The sequence below is a fragment of the Tenrec ecaudatus genome, chromosome 1, assembly GCF_050624435.1.
Source record: "Tenrec ecaudatus isolate mTenEca1 chromosome 1, mTenEca1.hap1, whole genome shotgun sequence".
Classification (NCBI taxonomy): Eukaryota; Metazoa; Chordata; class Mammalia; order Afrosoricida; family Tenrecidae; genus Tenrec; species Tenrec ecaudatus.
This window is the reverse complement of record NC_134530.1, coordinates 117,819,476-117,840,819: the sequence shown is the minus strand read 5'-3', so window position 1 is coordinate 117,840,819 and position 21,344 is coordinate 117,819,476. Positions and strand designations below refer to the sequence as shown.

General features: G+C 40.5%; 1 protein-coding gene across 1 annotated transcript in view; it reads right to left on the bottom strand.

The window, feature by feature from the left end:
• Positions 1 to 7,305: 7,305 nt before the first annotated feature.
• CLCA2 (chloride channel accessory 2) overlaps positions 7,306 to 21,344 on the bottom strand; it is a 40,163-nt gene continuing 26,124 nt past the window's right edge. The window contains exons 12-14 of the mRNA XM_075540197.1: positions 18,940 to 19,110; positions 15,785 to 16,018; positions 7,306 to 8,178 (exon numbers count right to left, since the gene is read on the bottom strand). Of these exons, the coding sequence (XP_075396312.1) occupies positions 7,736 to 8,178; positions 15,785 to 16,018; positions 18,940 to 19,110 (848 nt within the window). The 3' untranslated portion in view covers positions 7,306 to 7,735. The remainder of the gene's footprint in view (positions 8,179 to 15,784; positions 16,019 to 18,939; positions 19,111 to 21,344) is intronic.

Genomic DNA, 21,344 nt, shown 5'->3' with positions numbered 1-21,344 from the left:
ATGTTTTAAATTGTACTTTTCCAAAATATTAATAATGGAACTGAAAATTATTTTAGAAGTTTCGCTGGGCACAGAAACGAAATCTAAAATTCTAATTTTTATTCCAGTTTCTGACTCAAGAAATCTAATAACAGTTGGAAATAACTTTATATCCTTATGATTAGATGCATCAGAATATATGGATATAAAATTAATTTTTTCTAGATTTTTGTTTAATTCTAAAATGCATATGGGGAAAGCACATTACACACAATTGTTTCAGATTTTGTTCTAGCACAGGCAAATATTTTTTTATTAACTTTGAGTGATGTACAGTGCATAGATCTGAAGGAATGATTGTGATTAATATCTTGAAAAGACATAAGTCCTTCTGCTAATGCTAATTTGTTTTCTTTGTTTCCATAAGTTGTTTTCCAAAAAAAATCCTGTATTTTGGAGGAAGATGCAGCAATAATTAAATATCTTTTATGTTCCTGTGTTTCCAAGTGCTTTGAAATAGCATTCTTCCCACCGTGCAAAATAGAAAATTTCACCATTACATTTCTCACATTTTACCATGTAATCGTTTGGGTTTTTTTTAATAAAAGGATATTCACTTCTTTGATTATCTTTGAATTTGCATCCTTTTTTCTTACTCAGTATGTTAAAAATCTAAAAAAAATGTAAAATTATATTATAAATTATTATATACATATTGCTTAAAAACACAGTAAGTAGATACATAATTACATCAACATATTTTATTGTTAGTTTATAAATTAAATTGATTGTTATAAAGTAACTATATTTAAATAATTATTTTAATTTTAATCCTAGATTTTTTTCTAAATAATAACAATACTAAGTTGTATTATTTTTTCTCTGATTTTGCCATAACGTAGATCATAAGTGTCACTTTCAAGGCTGGCGCTAGACTTTTTGCCACCACTATAAAATAGAAATAATATGAGTATTGTCTGCTAAATTCAAGAAAATTTATGTATTTATGAAACAAATTAATTACTTCCCTAAATTATCTGAATGGCTGATTTGTTGACTTCACTTGTTGCACTAGCACGCAGTACGGTGTGTATGGTCTGAGAGACACTTACAAAATGTTTTCGTCGTTGCCAATGCCAAAAAATTCCATTGTTCATTAAGTCCAGACAATGGTGGTCGAATCTTAACTGATCAACAATGCGAACTTTGATAAGCAGTTCTCAACAATTATTTGTTATTATTATATTTTAATATTATAAAATTAACAAAAATAATATAAAATTCATATCCTGGAGAAATAGCCACTTGGCAGCCGAAAACCGTATATTCCTTGCCCACTCTCCCACCGTTCCCTAGCTTGTCGTGCATTCTTTCCAAAAAGCGGGTCTTTTAAAAAATGTTGCGGAACACTGGACAAATTGTTAACAATCAGGACCGCCCACCAAAAGCGGGACATCTGGTCCCCTTAGTCTTGCGGGAAGTGGGCCTTGCCAGCTGAAGCAGGGAACTGGCTAAGGCAGCTGCAATTTGGTGCCACCATCAGAAAGCAAGAGACCCGAGAACTAGAAAGGAGAGGCTCACCGAGTCATTTATGTCTCCGTCCTTCAATTAACCCCACATGCATTTATTGACCAGGTTGGCACAATAAACTTTAACTATCTCAGCCTTCTGGTTCTTTCCTCTATTTCCTTTTGCTTTCCTATTGTCCCACTATCATGCTCAGCCTTCATTTGGGGTTTGGTAATTCCTCTCTGCTACATGCCCTTGATCGAGCTTCCCCCCCACCCCATCCCCGCACCCCAACTGCCACTCCCCCCACCCCCTCCAAGCATCCTCTGCCTTCCTTGCTATCTATTTTAGATAACTTGTTCTTCCCTTGTCCCTGAGTTGTTGTCATCCCCCTACCTTTCTCCTGCCTCCCCCCTTCCTGTGTCCTCCTGGAATCGATGGTCCTCCCATCCTTCTTTCCTCCAGATTGTTGATCCTGCTTTTATCTTGTCTAGATAGACATGCAGAGATAATAATACATGCAAAACCAAAGTAAAGCAAACATAACATCAAAAGAAAACAAAACACAAAACAACAAGCGTTAAAAAAAAAAAAAAGAAAACCCAATAGCAAAAAGAAAGCCCTCAAACAGTTCCAGGCCTGTGCACTGACCTTTCTGAGTGTTTGCCAGTGCGCTGGGGTGCCACCCTGGGCCCCAAAGTCCACCTTTGGCATTCCTCAGGGACATCGCTGCTTTGCCTTCCCTGCTGATCCCACTGCACACCCTCAGCGTTTCGCCACAGTGCGGTGAGTAGGATGGGGCACATCTCCCGCACTGTGTTCCCAGTGCTGCCCCCCATAGCACTGTGGGTCAGTGAGGGGCGTCGTGCCTTGTGATGGGGTTGGCCCTGTGATCCTCTCTGTGCATTGGGTGCTCTGAGCCAGAATATTGTCCTTAGGTCTTGGTGGGCTGGAATGTGCTCCACTCTCTCTCCTTCCCTGTTCATTTGCTCCTGATCAGAAGTGCCCTTCTTCCTGAGCTGCAGCTTCAGTGCTGTCCTCTGAAGTGCATTCCTCTGGGCTGTGGGGGTGTCCACGTAGTTGGGATTGGGGACCGGCCCTGCAGGCCTCTCTGTTGGTTCTCTGCTTCATGCCGTATGTTGCATTCACATTGGCGCAACTTGTTGAAGTCTGGTTCCTTTTTCCCTCTCCGTGGAGATATGAACAATACCTTCCCCTTGGGTGGGTTAGTGCCTTGTGGCCCCAGTACTCCCGTCTCTTTCTTTATTTTTCCTTTTCCCTCCTTTTTAGTTGGCTGCCATATGGATCGCTGATTTGGCCCCTGCCATAGTACCTGGCCCGCATCCCGGGAATGTATGTATATAGTAGCTTTTCCCCTATGCCCCTTTGCATGCTTTAAAGACAGTATTTTTAATTTATAAAAAAGTCATTGGTTTTGCAAAATTCTGTCCTGTGACCTCCAGCTTAATTTATATCACCAAGGCCATATTTTCCAACTACTGTTCCTTCATCTTTGTTTTCAGCTTATAATTATCAGTGCATCTTGATTACTTGTTTAATCAATTTCAGACTGAGGACACTGGTAAAATTCTTCCATTTCTGCACCTCTGGCTTTATTAGTTGTTGCATAAATTTTAATAATAGTTTCATTGATGTGATTTCCTTTTATTTGGATAGATATTATACTATCAAAGACAGCACTGTACATCAAGACAGATCTTGAAATGGCCTTTTTGACAATGAATGAGATGTCATTATGTTGGAATCTGTCATTTCCAACATAATAAAGCATAAGATTTTCTGATCTAAAGTAGTCAGTGTTAGTCCATTTAAGCTCACTGTGGCATAGGATCTTTATCCCTATGCATTCTACTTTGTATCTGACAAATTCCAATTTTCCAAGAAGCTTGGACTTCAGGGGGGAAACATTTTTGTATATATTATATATGTGTAATATGTATATTTCCCCTGTGTGTATTATATAATAATTATTTTATATAAAATGTATAATGATTATATATGTATAGATTACACCTTGATTTCTATTTTATTTTTACCTTTACTCTTCTACTTTACTTCCTTCTTTTTATTTTACCTTCCTTGTACTCTTGTTTCTTCTTTCCCATATTGGTGTGAAGTAAAGTATAACAACTAAAAATATATTGCTTTTGGATATTTGCTCATTTATATTGCTTTTGCTTCACAGTGACAGGGAGATAGAAAGCAATTGTCTACCATACAAGATAACTACATTCTTGAGGCAATTGTTCTCAGTAAGCAACTCTTTGATAAGACTCAACAGCCTGGAGCTGAGAGAGTGGAGAGAAACATTGGTCGCCATCTGTGTTACTCTTCACCCCTCCCTGAAGCTCCCTTGCTGATAAGAGCAGTTTTAAATACAGGCAGGATTTATAGGGGGGGGGGTTCCTTTTGACCTTTGGAAACAAGCTCTAATTACCTTCATGCATATGAGCCAATGTGTTAATTTTCCTGAGTGCTTCTCTATATTTTCATGTATTCCACAATTTCTAACTTTTGTGCTAGAGCTTAAATCCTGAGCACCCCGGTTTGCAAAAGGCTATGGATGTCCGTGACCACCCAAAATCCATTAGTAGGGTTCCCTTTCTGGTCAGAAATTGAGGATAATTATACCCTTAGACAGGGTGCCTTGGAAAACAGATTACCTCCACCCCTCTCTAAGCAGCCCAAGGAAGGGCAGTCTCTTAGGGGCTTGCCTTTGTGTGTTCCTAATGGCCATCACCCATATTGGACAGTACAATAGGCATGAGCCATCCCCTATGAGTCCAGCCCTGACTGCCTTCTTTGGAAGGCCTTGGAAAATTCCGGTAAGCCCTTCTATCTAGCATAATGTATGTGCCCCAATCACATCCCTGTCCCTGCTTCTGTAGTACCACCTATAGCTGTGATATATTGATCTGCCACCAATCGTGAATTTGTGACGGTGCCTTTGTTTCAGGTCTATTTAATTAGCAGCTCGACTGTGACCCCTGGGAAACCATTTTTTACCTCATGGTAATGGCCTCCTTCTTTTGGATGATGTGTCTGTGTCTTTGTTGCTGTTAAGACTTCATAGATGGTCTTTTAAAAATCATATTTGAGATTGGGGTTTCTTCTGTACCCTAAAGCACTTTCATATCTTACTTTGCTTCTTTTCTTGATTTGTGTTTGATCCACTTTCTAGGAAATATGCAAGGAGACTCAGTGGCTATCAGGTAATGGATGGCCATTCAAACCCACCAGCTTCTATTCAGGATGCAAATGAGGCTCTCTGTATACACACAAACCTGTAACCTCCGAAGCCCTACAGAGGCTCTCTATGTGTTGGGGTCAGCTCAGTGGCGGTGGTTATGATGCATACGGGGAGCTCAGCTGACACCGTGGGTTAAACACTGAGTTGATAACCCAAAGGTCAGTGGTTCAAACCCACCATCTGCTTGCAGGAGGAAGACTGAGGAGTATGCTTTTGTAAGGATTTAAAGCATCCGAAAACTTTATAGGGCACTTCTACTTTGGATACTGCCTTCACAAGAAGTCAGAATCCCTTTCTTTTTGAACCCCTACTCATCTGACTTCCTTTCTGCCTCATTTTCATTCATTTTCCCTCTGTTTGTGTTCACTGTTCTTAATACAGACCCTAACTCAAAATGCAGCATCCACCTAAACCTTCTGTCTCCTTCCTTTTCCATCAGTTAGACCAGTGGTTCTCAACCTTCCCAATGCCGCGACCCTTTCACACAGTTCCTCATGTGGTGGGGACCCCCAACCACAAAAGTATTTTCATTGCTACTTCATCACTGTCATTTTGCTACTGTTATGAATTGGGCAACACCTGTGAAAGGGTCATTCGACCCCCAAAGAGGTCACAACCCACAGGTTGAGAATTGCTGACTGTTAGGCTTTCTACCAATTTTATGAGCCCACTTCTCCAGCACGGATCACCTTCCATTATTTTAATGTTAGTTTTGAGTTCTTTTTGGCTTTTTAATCTTATTTAAATTACATTTAGGTTGTGAGTTCTTTTTGGCTTCCTAACCTTATTTAAATTAAATTTAAGTTGCGTGCTCTTTTTGGTTTCTTAATCTTATTTAAATTAGCCTTATTTAAATTATCACAAGGATTGAATATGCTCCCAAGCCAATGATAGCTGTGTTCCAGTCCTCTGTAGATTCCTTTCCCTGACATCCAGATTTCTCAGTCTCAGTTTACTGAGACTTTGGGATGCACTGGGCATAGGGGAAGGGGGACTGTAGGATTCTTAGCAGCATCCTTGGTTTCTAGCCACACAATGCATCCTTCCTCCAAATGATAATAAGTGGAAACATTTGTTACAATTAAATATATTGTTCAGTGTCACTCAAGTGATTTGAGAACCAGTGTTATGAATGTTACTAGTAAGTAAAAGATGGAATAAGTTAAAACATATTTAGATTTGAAGACAAGATTTACATACAGTAAAATGCACAAAGTGTAAATAGATAAGTGAGTTTTGGTGGATGCCAATCTTAATCAAGAGATAAATCATGTTGATGCCTCCAGCAAGTTGCCTCATGCTGGTTCCAGGAAGCTCCTACCTGCAAACTTTACTTTCAACTTTGGTGTGTTTATACAAGGATGGGCCAAAAAGTAGTGCCATACTTCCATCCATGCATGTGTTTATTCCAAACCAGCTTCACTTAAACACGTCTCGCTCTCAGTGGTTGGTGGGGGGGGGGTGGCAGAGGGGGGGAGTTAGCTCCATCATGTACTTTTCTTAGGCTCCTTGTGGTGCCTTCAAACACATAAAAAGGAGATTTTTTTTGGTGCCGTGGATAAAAATGAGTTTGAAGTCAGGGCTGAAATGAAATTTTTAACCAGACTCACTGGACATATGCCAAATCGCCGCTTTGTGCCATGTTAAGGGAGTGCTGCACCACATAAACCAATGGCTTTTAGGCGGGGAAGGGTTTTAAGGAGGACCAATCAAGAAAGCCTTAAAGCGGAGCCAAGAAAGGAAGCTTGTCAACCTCGATGAAGGACGACGTTGCGCCTGAAGTTCAGAAAGAAGTTCAGAAACTGGTGGGAGAAGAATATGGAATTACCACTGACGTCACAGCTTCTGAAGGTGGGATTTCACAGGTATTGGCAAGCAGCCAATACTGTTAAAAAACAGTACTTTTGGATACAGTTTTTTAAAGTCCTTTATCTTAGAAAGCAAACGATCCTTTATATTGCCCAGTAGTGTTTTAAAAGTTAGCAGTAAATAAAACTGAGAGAAAAAGATTTTTGTTTTCTTGTGGTCTGTATTTAGCCAGCCCACCAACTGCCTAAAAGGCTTTCTAGGCTTGATTTAACCAAAGAACAGAACCAGCTAGTCATTTCCAAGGGCTGACCCCTGACCACTTCTTTGGTTATAATTTAATAAAGCCACATGTCTTTATATGTGTTACAATAAGCTCAAGATAACACTATTTCATGTCGTACTTAAAGCATTTTAAATTATACAACCATTTTAGTTCATTAATATCCAAGGCAATAGGCCAACCGCTGCTTTCAAAGGAGTGTAAAATTAGACCTCCATTCCAATAGACCTCTATTACAGTCCCAGCGGCAGAGGCAAGGAAAACACCCGTGATTTTCGACTACTTCTTAACTGTGAAAAAAGATCTCTCTGAGCAGTAGATGTAAAATTTGATCTGAAGTATATTTAACCAAATGACAAGAAGTAAACGAAAGAGCTTTACACAGGGGTTTCATGTCCATTCATAAATGATCTTCATTCATAAACCAGCAACCTGTTCTGAACAGATAAGGTGGAGAGAGGTTGAACAATTAATCAAAAAAACTGGACAATTGCTTACAGCAGACATGGTATTAAATAATTCAGACGTAATCTGCTCCCTGCTTCTCGGGGCTATTTTTCCTCCTCAATACAAAAAAGGCTTTTCCAGAGTCTGATTCAACTTTCCACCTCACTTTGCCTTTCAAGACATTATCTTGAAGAAAAATTTGTAGTGTTTTTTTTACATTTCCAAAGGCCAAAATTGTTCTAGTTTCTGAAACAGAGCGACACTTTTCCCCAGACACTGAATGGTATAAAGTAAATTTTATCTATTTGCCACATGAAACTGTTCTGTTTTATACAAAACCCAAAATAGTTCATATAATTTTGTGTTTACTATCTTTTATTTGGTGAAATCCAGAGGCCAGAGGTCTCATAGCTGAGGGGAAAGGTGTTGTGCCCATTCATTCACAGTAACTTTGTTTCATTCTCTTTCCTGGCTCTTCTCTTTCTCCTGTTTAAAGAGTAAAACATGGCAACAATGACCAGGCAAGTAACTCCTATCAGAACCATTGCAGTGAGAGCTCCTTTCAGTATCAGGTAATCCCTGGTCAGCGCAGGAGCGGAGTTAGGGGAAATCAGCAGAGAAGTCTGGACAATATTAGACACAGCAGATTCCAAGGAGCTTCTGTCGATCGCTTGGATCGCCACATACAGTCTGTGGTGTTCTGGTGTCTCGCCATCAAACTGATGCTCAGGTTCGTTTGTGAACAGCTCCGGCGAGAATGTGAATCTCTCCTTGACACCGGCTTTCTGAGGATGTAGCTTTGACGTATTCACTAAAATGGCATTGCTAAAGTCATCTTGAATACTCTGCAGACTTTTACTCATTCTTATCTCATAGCTGGCAGCTGAAAGCAAAAGTATATACATAAGAAGGTGAAGTCAACGTAAGTACGTTTCCTAGCTTTATTAGAGAAGATTGTGAGAATAGCAAGCAAATGAATCAAAATCCCCAAGAATAAGTTTAACAAAAAGTGTACTTGTGAGTAAAACTTTAAAATACTAAGTAAGGGCTCAAATTGAAGCCCAAACAAAAGGGAAACCTTACTAATGTTTCGTGAAAAGCAAAATTCAAAATAATGAAGAAGCGATTTTACCGTAGGTTATTTTCTAAACTGTTAAAAATGTCCAATAGGTTTTAACTAATCATGATTGTTTCAAAGCATTTATGCAAAATAATCATCAAGCATTAAAAGCCATCTAAACATTAAAAGCACACGAAGGACTTTTCTATTACATTTAAAAATGCTAAGACGCCGCAACACCCGCAACACCCATGCCTCAAGATGAAACACTGTGGTGGTGGTTGATACACAGACATAGCCACAGAAATAGGCTGAGATGTAGTTGCAAACTGGAGTACTTGATAATGGTTGAATTAAAATTAATGGGGATGGGGAGGGAGGGGAAAAAAAAAGAGGACCTGATGCAAAGGGCTTAAGTGGAGAGCAAATGCTTTGAGAATGATTGGGGCAGGGAATGTATGGATGTGCTTTATACAATTGATGTATGTATATGTATGGATTGTGATAAGAGTTGTATGAGTCCCTAATAAAATGTAAAAAAAGAAAAGGGGAGAAAAAAAAAGAAAATGATTAGGGAAAAGAATGTACAGATGTGCTTTATACAATTGATGTATGTACATGTATGGACTGTTATAAGAGTTGTATGAGCCCCTAATAAATTGTTTAAAAAAATAAAATTAAATTAATGGGGAGGAAATACGAAATTTTCATTAAGTGGTGCTGTGATAGTTTGGTGAAAATCTGGAAAAAGTAAAATTAGATCCATATCTCAAACCTTTTTATCCCAAAGTGATCAAAAAATTAAGTATAAAAATATATGTCTTAAATAGAAAACAATGGATGAATTCCAGTACAATCTGGAATCAAAGAAGCCTTACTTATGAGTTAAAACCCAAAATTCACTTAAATGCATAAAATTGTAAACTTCTACGTGGACGAAACTTTTAATCAAAGTCTAAGCATAAATGCTGAATTGGCAAAAAATAATTACAATGCACATCAAAGGTAAAGTTTAGCTCTGGTAATAGAATGGCTTTTATTGCACTAATAATCCATCAAATAATAGTCATTAAGCCTGGGAGGGAGATTGAAGGCACTAGATTCAGATAAAATGAAGATTAGGCAGACATCAATAATGATTTGTGCTGACACAGTTTTCTCCCCTGCTGGCAATTCCCAAGCCAGTAAAGGTGGTGAGAAACAGAATGCCACTATCTCGTGGCTTGCGAGCCAGAGGACCGAGTCTGGGTTTGTCCAAACTGTAAAGGATGAAACCTCAGCATTCCCACATTCCGACTATACTTCCTCCAAGACAGATTTGTTCATTCCTTTGACAACCCGTGCGACGCTTAATTTTCTTCCCCAACAGCAGAACTTAAGGACATCACGTCTGAGGTCCTCCTTATTCACAGTCAAATTTCAGATGCGGCTGAGCAAATTGAAAATACCGTGGTGTCGCTCAAGAGCACCTGAGTTCTCTGAGTGGTAGCCTGGCTTGTCAACATCTTAAAGAGGTCTTGGGCAACAGATTTGCCCAATGCAATGTGTTTGGTGATTTCTTGACGGCAGCTTCTTCAATTGGGGATCCAAGTAAAATGTTTTTCCATTTATTATGATGCTGCTTACTAGTCCAGTTGTAAGGATTTTTGTTTTCTTTATTGAGGTGTTGCCCATACAGAAATCTGTAGTCTTTCATCTTCATCAATAAATGCTTCAAGGCTTCTCAACTTTCAGGAATCAGAATTGCATCTTTTGCATAAGAAACCAAACACTCCAAGCTCACTGTCACCCAGTCAATGCCGACTTGCAGTGACCCTTAGAGAAGGGTGGAACTGCCCCCTGTATCTTCCTGAGACCGTAACTTTTTTTTTTCTAGAGACTGTAACTTTTCATGGGGGGAAAACGCCCTGTCTTTCACCAGAGCAACAGCTGGTGGTTTCAAAACTGCTGGCTGTTGGGAGCCAATAGCCATTAAGACCTTGGCCTCAGACACGTAGCAGAAACTTGGCCGCTTTGTAACAGCAAGGCTTTGTTTCCTGCCCAACTTCGCCCCCACATTCCAAGCTACGTGCTCAGTAGCACGGGCAGTTGCGATAACTGACCTTGTTGCCATTAGTCAAAGTACTGAGCACCCATTGGACTGCAGATATACCATATTAGGAACATAGTGGTAAGTTCACCCGGTAAGCCTTGATTTGCATGCGGACGTCACCACGATGTCTTTGAGTATTGTTGCGCACCCTTTGTACCTTATTAGGAACATGTAGCCGATTGGTTGTTACACAGTAAAATATGTGCCTCCCACTTCCTTCTCTGTTGTAAATATATACCCCGAGTTTTGGCGAAATAAGCAGGGCTTGATCAGCACTTGTCTTGCTCCACGTCTCTGTGTCTTTTTTCCATCCAGGTTCGTTGCCCCTCCGGGTCACCACGTGAGGGTCTCGCTGGACGAGACCCCCACAGCTGACCTTGTGAATTGCAAACCACAGGCTGCTAGAGGTATAGATATAGGCATGTCAATGTATTAATTTATAAAGAAAGACATAGAGGTCAATGTACATATATTTCTATGTTAAGTATTAAGAGAGCAGACAGACTTTGGGCCTCTATGCAAGGCTCCTCTAAACACAAGAACACTTTGTTCTAATAACCTGGCACTCTGTGATGCTCACTTTCCTGACACGATCACTGAAGACAAAATGGGTGCATAAGCCAATGTGGTGAAGAAAGCTGATGGTGCCTGACTATCAAACGATATAGCATCTGGGGTTTCAAAGGCTTGAAGCTAAACAAGCAATCATCTAGCAGGGAAGCAAATAAGCCCATGTGAAAGAAGCATACAAGCCGACGTGATCATGAGGTGGTGACAGTATCAGATCCAAAACAAACAATTATATTAATGTGAAAGTGGAGCGGGGCGGGAGGTTGGAATGGAGACCCACAGCCCATCTGTAGACAATTGGATATGCTCCCCACAGAAGGGTTACAAGGAAGGATCGATCCAACCAGGGTGCAGTATAGCACCAACAAAACACATATCATTCCTCTAGTTTCTGAATGCCTCCCCCCAACCTCACTACCATGACCCAGTTCTATCTTATAAATCCTGCTAGACTGGAGGGCATACATTGGTACAGATAAAAGCTCTCAGCACATGGAATTCAGGAAGAATAAAACCTTCAGGAACGGTAGAGGGAGTAGTGATATTATGAGGGAAAGGGCATGGTGGGGGCAGGGTGAGGATAAAGGGTAAATCCATCAAAAGGTTGGATATATAGGCCCCCACCCTGAGGGGGACGAATAACAGCAATGTGGGTGAAGAGAGACAACGGACATTGTAAGACACTAAATAACAATGATATATAATTGATCAAGGATTCACCAGGGTGGGAGGGGGAAAAAAGAGGAGCTGTTACCAAGGTTTCAAGTAGAAGGAAAATGTTTTGAACGGTTGCTGGCAACATATGTACAAGTGTGCTTAATACACTTGAATGATGGATTTTCATGAGATTTATAAGAGCCCCCAATAAAATGAGTAATAGTAATAATAAGACATCCGATCCCGATACCATGCTCTTCTTCAGACAGTGTAGTTTCTTGTATGATTTTCTCAGCATACAGACTGAATAAGTACGGTGAAAAGGTAACCACCCTGGCACACACAGTTTCTGCTTGTACATCATGCAGTATGCCTCTGATTTTTGCAATGACTGTGTCTGGGTCGGTGCACAACTACTTCATGAGCCAATGGAGTGTTTTAGGAATCCCATTCTTTGCAATGTTCAAGGACTGACAGTACTAAAGGAAGGTGGACATAATTCGATTGAAAAATAAAAATGCTAATACTAACTTCTAGATATATTAAAAACTTACATATAATATTAAGCTATTTTAACAATATAACTGTGAAGTGAAATGACTAAAACTAATAAAATGATGAACCAAGAAACTACAAGGTATGAATTTTGTTCCCTCAAAGGACACTATAAGTCCTAATAAAAGTGAAAATATCCTAGTGACTATATTCTGAAGAGTTTCCAAGCCTATAATAAATTTCAATTTGAGGTAGTTTCTATTTCTGAGCAGTAATTAGAATAAAATATCTTTGAGGAAGCCTGCCAAAGCAAAATAACATTTACTCTTGAATTTATCAATAGTTTTTTTTCCTGTTTGAAATCATTTAGAATTTTTGGCTACAAGATGTTGTCAGAGCAGATTTAGGATCTATGCCCGGTTTACTGGTCAGTTTGGCTACTGCTGAGTCGCCACATCAGACATGACTGAGTCATCTCAGAAACACCGTACAGTTTAACGCAATGATCCAGGTGTATTTTGTGGAGTTGAACTGTTAGAATTTCATTATAAACTTGATTTACTTCAATTGTCTTAGTCACCACTGAAGTGATAGGAAGGTGGTACAATCTCTGTCCATTTCCTATATGATTGCTTTCATAGAGGCACTTGGTAAGTCCCATTTAGCTTATCGTTTTCAAGTCATTTGTTATTGTTGCTGTGCGCCAATGGGTAGTTTCTGATCCATACCGGCCTTGTGTGAGGGAGCAGAATTGTCCATGGGAGTTCCCAGACTGCTCATACGACAGTGAATTGCCAGGTAATTTCCCCCACGGTTAATAGCGCCGTGTTTAACCATTGAGCCACCAAGGCCCCTTTCAGGTTGTTAAGAACCATTTGTATGACAAGAAGCTGGCTTATATGAAGCAGACTGCAGTATCAGCATTGGAGGATTAACAACTCACGATATGCAGATGACAAAGCCTGGTTTCCTGGAACTGAAGAGACTTGAAGCTCTTAGTGATGAAACCAAGTATTACATCCTTCAGTGTGGATCACAGCTCAATGCAAGGAAAACAAAAGTCCTCACAACTGGACCAATAGGTGACATCAGGATAAATGGGGAAGATTGAAGTCAGCGATTTTGTCTTGCTTGAATCTCATGGAAGCAGCTGCCCAGAGCTCAAATATTGCATTGGGTGAATCTGTTCAAAATTAAGGTTTTTACTTTGAAGATCCAAGCCATGGTGTTTTCAGTGACTTCAAATGGATATAAAAGCTACACATTGACTAAGGAAGATGGATGAAGAATCAATGCATTTGGATTGTCGGACTGGAGGAAACTACTGAAGCTACCATGGGCTACTGAAAGGACAAACTGATCTGCACTGGAAGAAGTGGGACCAGGTGCTCTTTAAGAGGCAAGGACGATGAGACTTAGGCTGACATACTTTGGACATGTTATCAGGAGAGGCAAGTCCCTGAAACAGGACACCACGCTTGATAAGGGGAAAGGAGAGTGAAGAAGAGGAAGACCCTCATGAAGATGGGTTGACACAGTGGCTACAGAAACGGGCTCAAATACAATTCTGAGGATGGTGCAGGACTGGCAACATGCAGTCTATTGTACAGGAGGTTGTGTGAGAAGGAACGTACTCAATAGCACCGGACAACAACAGAGATGTTACTCTAGAGCCCTAGTGACTCAGTGGGCTGTGTGTTTGGACGGCTAACTGCAAGTTCAGCCGTTTCAATCCATCCATGCAGTGAGAGAAAGATGAGCATCACTATGTGTCGGAATTGATTTGATGGCAGTGGGCATATTATCTGAAAAATATATAGGGAAATTATGATGCTAATGTTGCAGTTAGGTGCTGTCCAGTCAGTTCTGATTCATAGCTGCCCGATGTACAATAAACACAACACTGCCTGATGACCTTCTGCAGGAGCGATTCTTCCCCAGCACTGCAATTCAAACGCCTCCAGGATAAAGATGAGACTGTCAGTTCCCATACGGATGGCAGGCACCACCCCTGCTTTTAATCATGGATGGGGTGTTTCCCCTGAAACACACAATGTCTCCATGTGTTGCAGTCTAAGAACACAGTGGAGCTATTATGAAGCCCTGTGCTAAGGGTTTCCCAATTTGGCTTATCTTTTGCTATCAATACAAAGGTTTAAAATTCCACACAAATATGCTGGTATTTATAAAGGTGAAATATTCCCCCAGAGAAGGATATCAAGTAAGATTGAGTGAATATTGTTGTGACCCTTTTCTCCCAATAATAAGCTTGAGAATTCTCTAGCGACAAAAACCAGGAGTCTAGAAAATTTCCCAGGGACGCCTTCTTTCCCCTTTCTGATTTGGGTGTGTCATTTCATTCTGTCCCTTCAAAACTTTACCAAGTAGATATGTTTAGTCCTTTTTTACATATATGGAAACCGAGGCCAAGAAAGTTTAAACTTTCTGCCAAAGATTAAGTAGCTAGACTTAAAGCCCCAAATGGGAATCTAAGTACAGATGTTTCTATTTTATGTCAGATATATAAGGTGTAGGAGATCAAACACACACACACACACACACACACACACACTCTATTCAATCATTTCTAATCCCCCACCTTTAAATTGGGAGTCTCTTTAATTCAGTGTGTAAAGTTTTATACTTCCCTTATCGCTGGCAAACATATCGACGTGGTAAGAAAATTTGAGGACAAAACTACAGTATTGACAAGCTCGTAGAACTGTTTGTAATTTGAGGTCTTCTGGTGAGTTTAGTGAATGAGCTCAGAACTTAGACAAAGAAAGACGATCTAATTGAAAGTAGGGCTAGAAAGACACCATGGTGGCCACCTCCTCCCCACCCCCACCCCCTACCCCACTGGTACCCATCGAAATCTACGGAGAAGGCTGCTTCCTACAGGAATTTCCACCAGAGGCCCTGGAAATAGAACTAATGTGTAGCCAATGTTAACCATGTTCTTGGTAATGGCCTAAGTGCTGAAAGTTTAGTTCTTGGAGAAAGGGTATGTTACTGCATTTCGATGAGGAGGAGGAGACGACATGGAGGTTTTCACAGGACTTAGAGGAAGAAGGAAACGGTGCTCCATCTGCGTTCACCAAAGCAAGGACGAGAGCGCCCCGAATCAGGAGAATGATCCCAGCCTCCCCCACGAAAACAATTGCCAGAAGTGAGAGAGGGAGATACCTCGAGTCTTATGTGATATATGGAAATATTTCTCCAATTTAGGCTTTAAACCTATGAATACTGTTCAATTTTCAGAAAAAAAACGAGAAGTCACATCTGGAATCTAGAATTACATGCTCTGTGATACAGAGCCTCCTTCTGCTGAACAAATCATCGATGCTTGTGGCTTTTATGTTTCCAACCAAGGGGTCTGTGGGGCTGGTGGCAGTCAGTTTATCTGGGCATCTTTACTCCAGAGGAGGAGTCAATGTGTCCTTGTTCCTGTCCTCCAGGATTTAAGACTGCATCTGCAACTTCACATTTTCTACCAGAATCCTTTGCAGCATTTTTAGCGCTAGCTGCAAAGCTATTTTTATACAATTAACCCCTAGCATAATCATTAGGAGTTTCATTTCCTAGAAAAGTAGGCAGTGAAACTAGGGAACTTACCTTGGCCTTGGTCAAAGTCTTCTCCCGGTGCTGTCCAAGACAGAGTCACTCCATCTTCTGATTTTATGGCTTCCAGGTCAATAATTTTGCATGGTGGAAACACATCAGGATAGGGGCCCGTTGGAACTCCCAGCACAGAAAAGGATCCCCCAGAAGTTACTCGGCTGAAGCCCCATTTTTGCTCCTCCTCACTCCAACCTATTGATGTTCTTGGGGCATTCATCTGAATATTGCCTGGGGCAACACAGAGAAGAATAGCCAAAGAGTCATCAAAAATCTGGTGAATAGCGTAGCTTTCTCTGACACGTTATTGAGATTTTTTAAAAAAATGACCTTTAGGATGGCTGTTTGTTTATTCCATCATTCACCCACTCAACAAATATTTATTGACATCACATGCTGCATCAAAAAGCATGGCAAAACAGAACCCTGCCCTCCTGAAATTTGTCATTCTGTTAAGAAGCGTATTTACAACTTGTGATAAGTTGAAGAAAGGTAAAAAGGCGGTATGCTATGAAAGAAGATAGCATGGGTATGTCATTGAGAGTGGTGTCAAGGCCTTTGCAGTACCACGCAAAGGCTTCCTGGTGGAGTTAGGCAGGGATGGTGCTGCGAGTCACGTGCTGGGGAAAGATGAGGCAGTATGTTCCCATACAGATATATAGTCTCACACACCCTGTGGAGGGTCGGGAGTTTAAAATACACCAGTGGGTTTTAGTTCATGGAAAAATTCCATACCTTTCTATTTAACTTCTTTACAAAATTTTTGAAGTTCCATCATAATTTTGTGAATAAAAATCTATAAAACCTAATGATTGGTTTGAATATGGAATAACAGAGAACATTAATTCAAGAATTCCCAGGTTTCAAAAATGAGCAATTGGCAAAGAGAAAGAAACTGAGGCGAAAGACCAAAACTGCGAGTAGAAGGACTGAGATTCTTGTTCAACATCTTAAAGAGCATGCTAAGGAGTCAGGTCGATACAGGCTGTAAGTTTTAAGTTTTAGTTCAATTTAATCATTTTGAAGTTATGAATATAAAGAAGACCTTGACATCCAGATCTATAAGATTAACCAACTAATCACTATTATCTTAACTGCAATGATAAAATTGGGCACCTACTATGTGCCAGACACTTTTCTAAGGGCTTTATGTATATCAAATTATTTAATATTTTCAGCAATGCTATTCAGAGGATCCACGTTTATTCCCAGTTTTACAGACTGTGAATCTGAGGCGCACGCAAGCTAAGTAACTTGCTCAAGTTCCCACAGCTACTGAGTACAGGAGCTGGGTTTCCAGTCCAGCCAGGCTGGTGCGGACGTGAGGGCGGACTCAGAGGACTGGCAGTATTTCGAGGCCCCGTAGAGAAGACAGAGCTGGACAAAGAGTCTGACAAAACATTGCCAGTGATGAAGAGGCACTCGGGAGAATGCAGTGTCATGGAAACAAGGACATGACAAAAGAGGGAAAAATCGCCGGGTTAGTACTGCCGAGGTCAACTAAAATGAGGATCAATGTAGCCTGTAGGTTTACAGAGAATGGTCATTGGTCACTGTGGCGAGAGAACTGCCCAGGGAGTGATTTGAATGCAAATCAGGAGTGGGTAGAAGCAGTAGCTGAGGTGACAAACCGGACTTGAAAAAGTACAGTCAGCTCATTCGGGTCAGTCACAAGGAACTGGGCTAATGGAGGAGCAGAGAGGGGGAGCAACCAAGAGTTTACTTTTAAACTTGAGAGGTAATAAAATGTATTTGAATACTGCTCAGAAGGGCTATGGCAGATCAGCAAGGTGCAAGGGCACCTTTGAAGGCCTGTGGCGGAGATCTGGGATGGAATCCAGAACGGACCCACTGGAGGCAGAGGAACAGTGCGGAGGTATCTATTGGTCCACTTGATGGTGTGAGAACAGAAGAGTCTATTTTTCCATAGAGTGTGCCTTCCCAATACCTGAGCTGATAAAGTGAATGTTATGTTGAACAGGGAAAACTAAGCTTCTATTTTCCACATTACTCAGCATCTGTGTGAATTATAAAAACTCAAGCACAGCTGAACATGACTTCTCTCATTTCCCTGTACACTCCCGGCGTTTGTGTGCTTTAACCCTGATGAGCATCACGTTGTATTCTACTTGCTACCCCAAGATCCTAGCTTGTCACCTAGGAAGTGCCTCGTGTATAAATGAAAGAAAGAATATCTATTTAGAAATGAAGCCTTAATATCTAGCTACAAAATCATTTTTGCACTAAAACCATGTCACTGTACAAATTGACTTGCATTGGTTTCGGTGTGACCCAAATTATTTAAAAGAGAGGAGAGAGTGAATTGTACTCTAGACAACACGGAAGAGGCAAATCTACTGTGGTGTCTCAAGTGTTTTCTCCTGAGAACCAAATATGTTCCAGAATCATCTAAATGATTCATTAAGCTGCCAAACTAGAGTAATAGTGTTAAAGAATTTTCAGTTTGGGGAATAAGGATCTTAAAAAAATAGGATGTTTTTTAGAGACGACAAGATGATCTATTTCTGTTCATCTGTTATCCCCTAGCCTCTGCTTCGCAAGCATGACTGGAACGATTGTGCTTAACAACAAGAGCTAAAAAAGAGATGTTATTTTCCATTTGAAATTTGGTACCCCCCCTTTTGGAAGACAGAACATCTTTAGAAATCACAAGTTATCTGCACCTTCCAGACTTGTATTGATTCAGGAAATAATTTCTTGAATGTGCATTGTTTGCTTCTTTCTTTCAACTGGAAACTTTCTGCTTCATTCTCTTGCCTAAATGTCTCTCTTTAGAGAAAATGCAAGCGCAGGAATGGCTAATACTCCATAGTAAACCTGCACCACTAAGTTAGCATGTCAGCAATTCTGATGAAACAGTCACAAGAAAGAGGCAAAAGTAATGATCTTCAAATTAAGGATGGAGATAATGTGTCAGAATTATCTATCACCGCCCTGGTATTTGTTCCTAGGCAACAGGTTCGAAGAGCTACTCAATAAATTAAGCATTGACTTGAGCGTGACATTCTCTCTTTCGTTTCTTCCTAATTCCCTAACACACACACACACACACACAAACACACACACACACACACACACAAAACATAAACATTAAAGGACAATAGCCAAATAGCAGAGCTAGTGATTCTTACCGTTGGCTATGTAACCTGGCACATACATAGCATGACTCCCCGGAACAGAGTAGGACATGATGCTCTTGCTGGGATAGTGATAGACATGAACTTTTAAGTTATAGCGACCACTTACGGCAAAGGAGAAGAAATACCTCGAGTAAATCCCATCATTTTTTATAACATCAGCACCTGTGTATAGAAAGAAGTCACTATTAACATTTGTTAGTGTGATTGATCCCTGACATTAAATTAAGCTGGTAAAAATAATAGTTATTCTCCATATAATTCCATTTCAGCATATAACTGTTGAATTCCTTTCTATATGTCCAGGTGATTAAAAAGTCCACTGACTCCATTTCTCTCTGTGGCTCCTTAACCTCTAAAAAGTTATTGTTCTTCAAGTGAATCAGTGGTACCTGTGTGAACGCAACTGTTAATAATAATCACCTTTCAAGTTGATCGTTCTAATATTGAAATTGATACCTACTACTTTCTCAAAGAAACTAATCACATTTTTAAAGCTAGTTTATGGTCATAGACACTTCTGAGATAAAAGTGATTCTGTGTCCAGGAAATACTCAGAGTGCCATAAGTATACAGAGCCCTATTTTCAGGCAATTTGAAGACATTTATGAATGCCCCGCAGCCATCTGGTTATGAACTGAGCTGGGGAAAAACAGAAACAAACTTTGGTGAAACCCTGCTTAGCAGGAGCATAGCGCTGTTGTTCCAGAGCCTGATGGTGTGTGGATCTGGTGTGTGACAGGCTTAGGGGCATTCGGCAAGCTTGACCAGTGCTAGGCTTCCTTCCTTGCCGTTGGCCCCTAGGGAGCTGTTCAGTCCCAAGAAAGGCCCATGGCTGAAGCCAGAGCAGCACTAGGAGGTCCTGCCTCCTCCACAGGCAGGTCACACTCACCTTTGAGTGGAGGTGGTCGCCGAGAGCAAGTGGCCTGTCCTGTGCCAGAAGCCACTTCAGTCCTTACACTGTGCACTCCCCTGTACCCTAGCATTGTGTCATTGCCGAAGGGCTCTAGATGTTCTGTATTGTCCCTCTGGAGAGGTAGGGCTCCCTAATCTAAGAAAAGCAAGAATATATTTGCCGTATATACTCGAGTATAAGCTGACTCGAATATCAGCCGAGGCACCTAATGTTACCACAAAAACTGCATAAAAATGTGCGGAAAAACTCAGCTTATACAGGAGTATATATGGTATTTGAAATAAAAAAACCGCTGCTTTAATTATCAAATTGATTTCAGTGTTATTCTGAAAAGTCCGTCAGTAAGAAAACCAATCTTGGCATTTAGTGATTAATAGAAGGCCCAATTTTATTCAGAATTGACCAAGGAAAATTTCAAAATAAAAGAGGAGTGATAACAACATCTCCATGTCACCATCACTTACTGCCACCTCTTAAATCACTGAAGCAGAAAGAACTAGAAAGGAACACTAGCTTGGGAGTTAAGGGTTTGATTTTGAGACCCATAGGAGCTATGGACGTCATCTCTCTGAGTCTCAGGGTTCTCACCTGTATGATGGGGAGAATAGCTATCACAAAGGGTTGTTGCAATGACAATTTGAGACCATACATGAGAAAAAACATTTTAAATGATAAAGTATTTGCCCCAATGAACATTTTTCTTGTAAATGTATTTATTTAGCAGATGAATACAGTTTCCTTTCTAAAAGTAGGTTTTAGACAAGTATGCAAATGTGGTTAGGTAGTAAACTATTTAAATTTATACTCTCATGGCTAAGCGACAGTTTTTGTTATGTATTTCACTAGATTATTAAGTTAGACAGCCAATCAATGAAACGGTTCCAGGCACTGAATATAAGAGTGCTTGGAGCAGAATCGGGTGGCCTTCCCACAAGGCCACCATCTCTTCTCCAGGCAGAGCCCAGGCGTGGCAAGCAAGGAAAACCTTTCTGCAAAGTGCAATTTTGGAATTTATACAAAAAATAAGAAGTGCAGCCGTGGATAAGCAACCAGAACATGAGATGTCCCTTTGAATCTGCTCTATTAGGTGAAAAGGAAAAAAAAGAAAAAGAGTTCTCTGGCATCTCTTTGTGGTAGATTTGAACTAGGTAGTCTTTGAATGGACTTTGAGTGAGCAGGGCAGAGAAATACGATTTTATTAGCAGATCAAACATTTGGGGCTGCCCATATAGATTTGGTGGTCTATTGTCATTCTGAGAATTCAATTTAGCAAAAGAACAGGATTGGAAATGTGGACCAACAAAGGCATTGCTTGCTGTAAAGAGTCAAAATAAGTTAGTCAGAAAGGGTCTAATATCTGCCCGGCCTGATGCTGTGTTGCCTGTAATGTATCAAGCCAAGGCTCGGACTCTGTGTGCAGAATTGTTCTTTGAAGTAGGGTTTGGCTTGGTTTCCCAGGGGTGGTGCTATACTAAATCCTCTA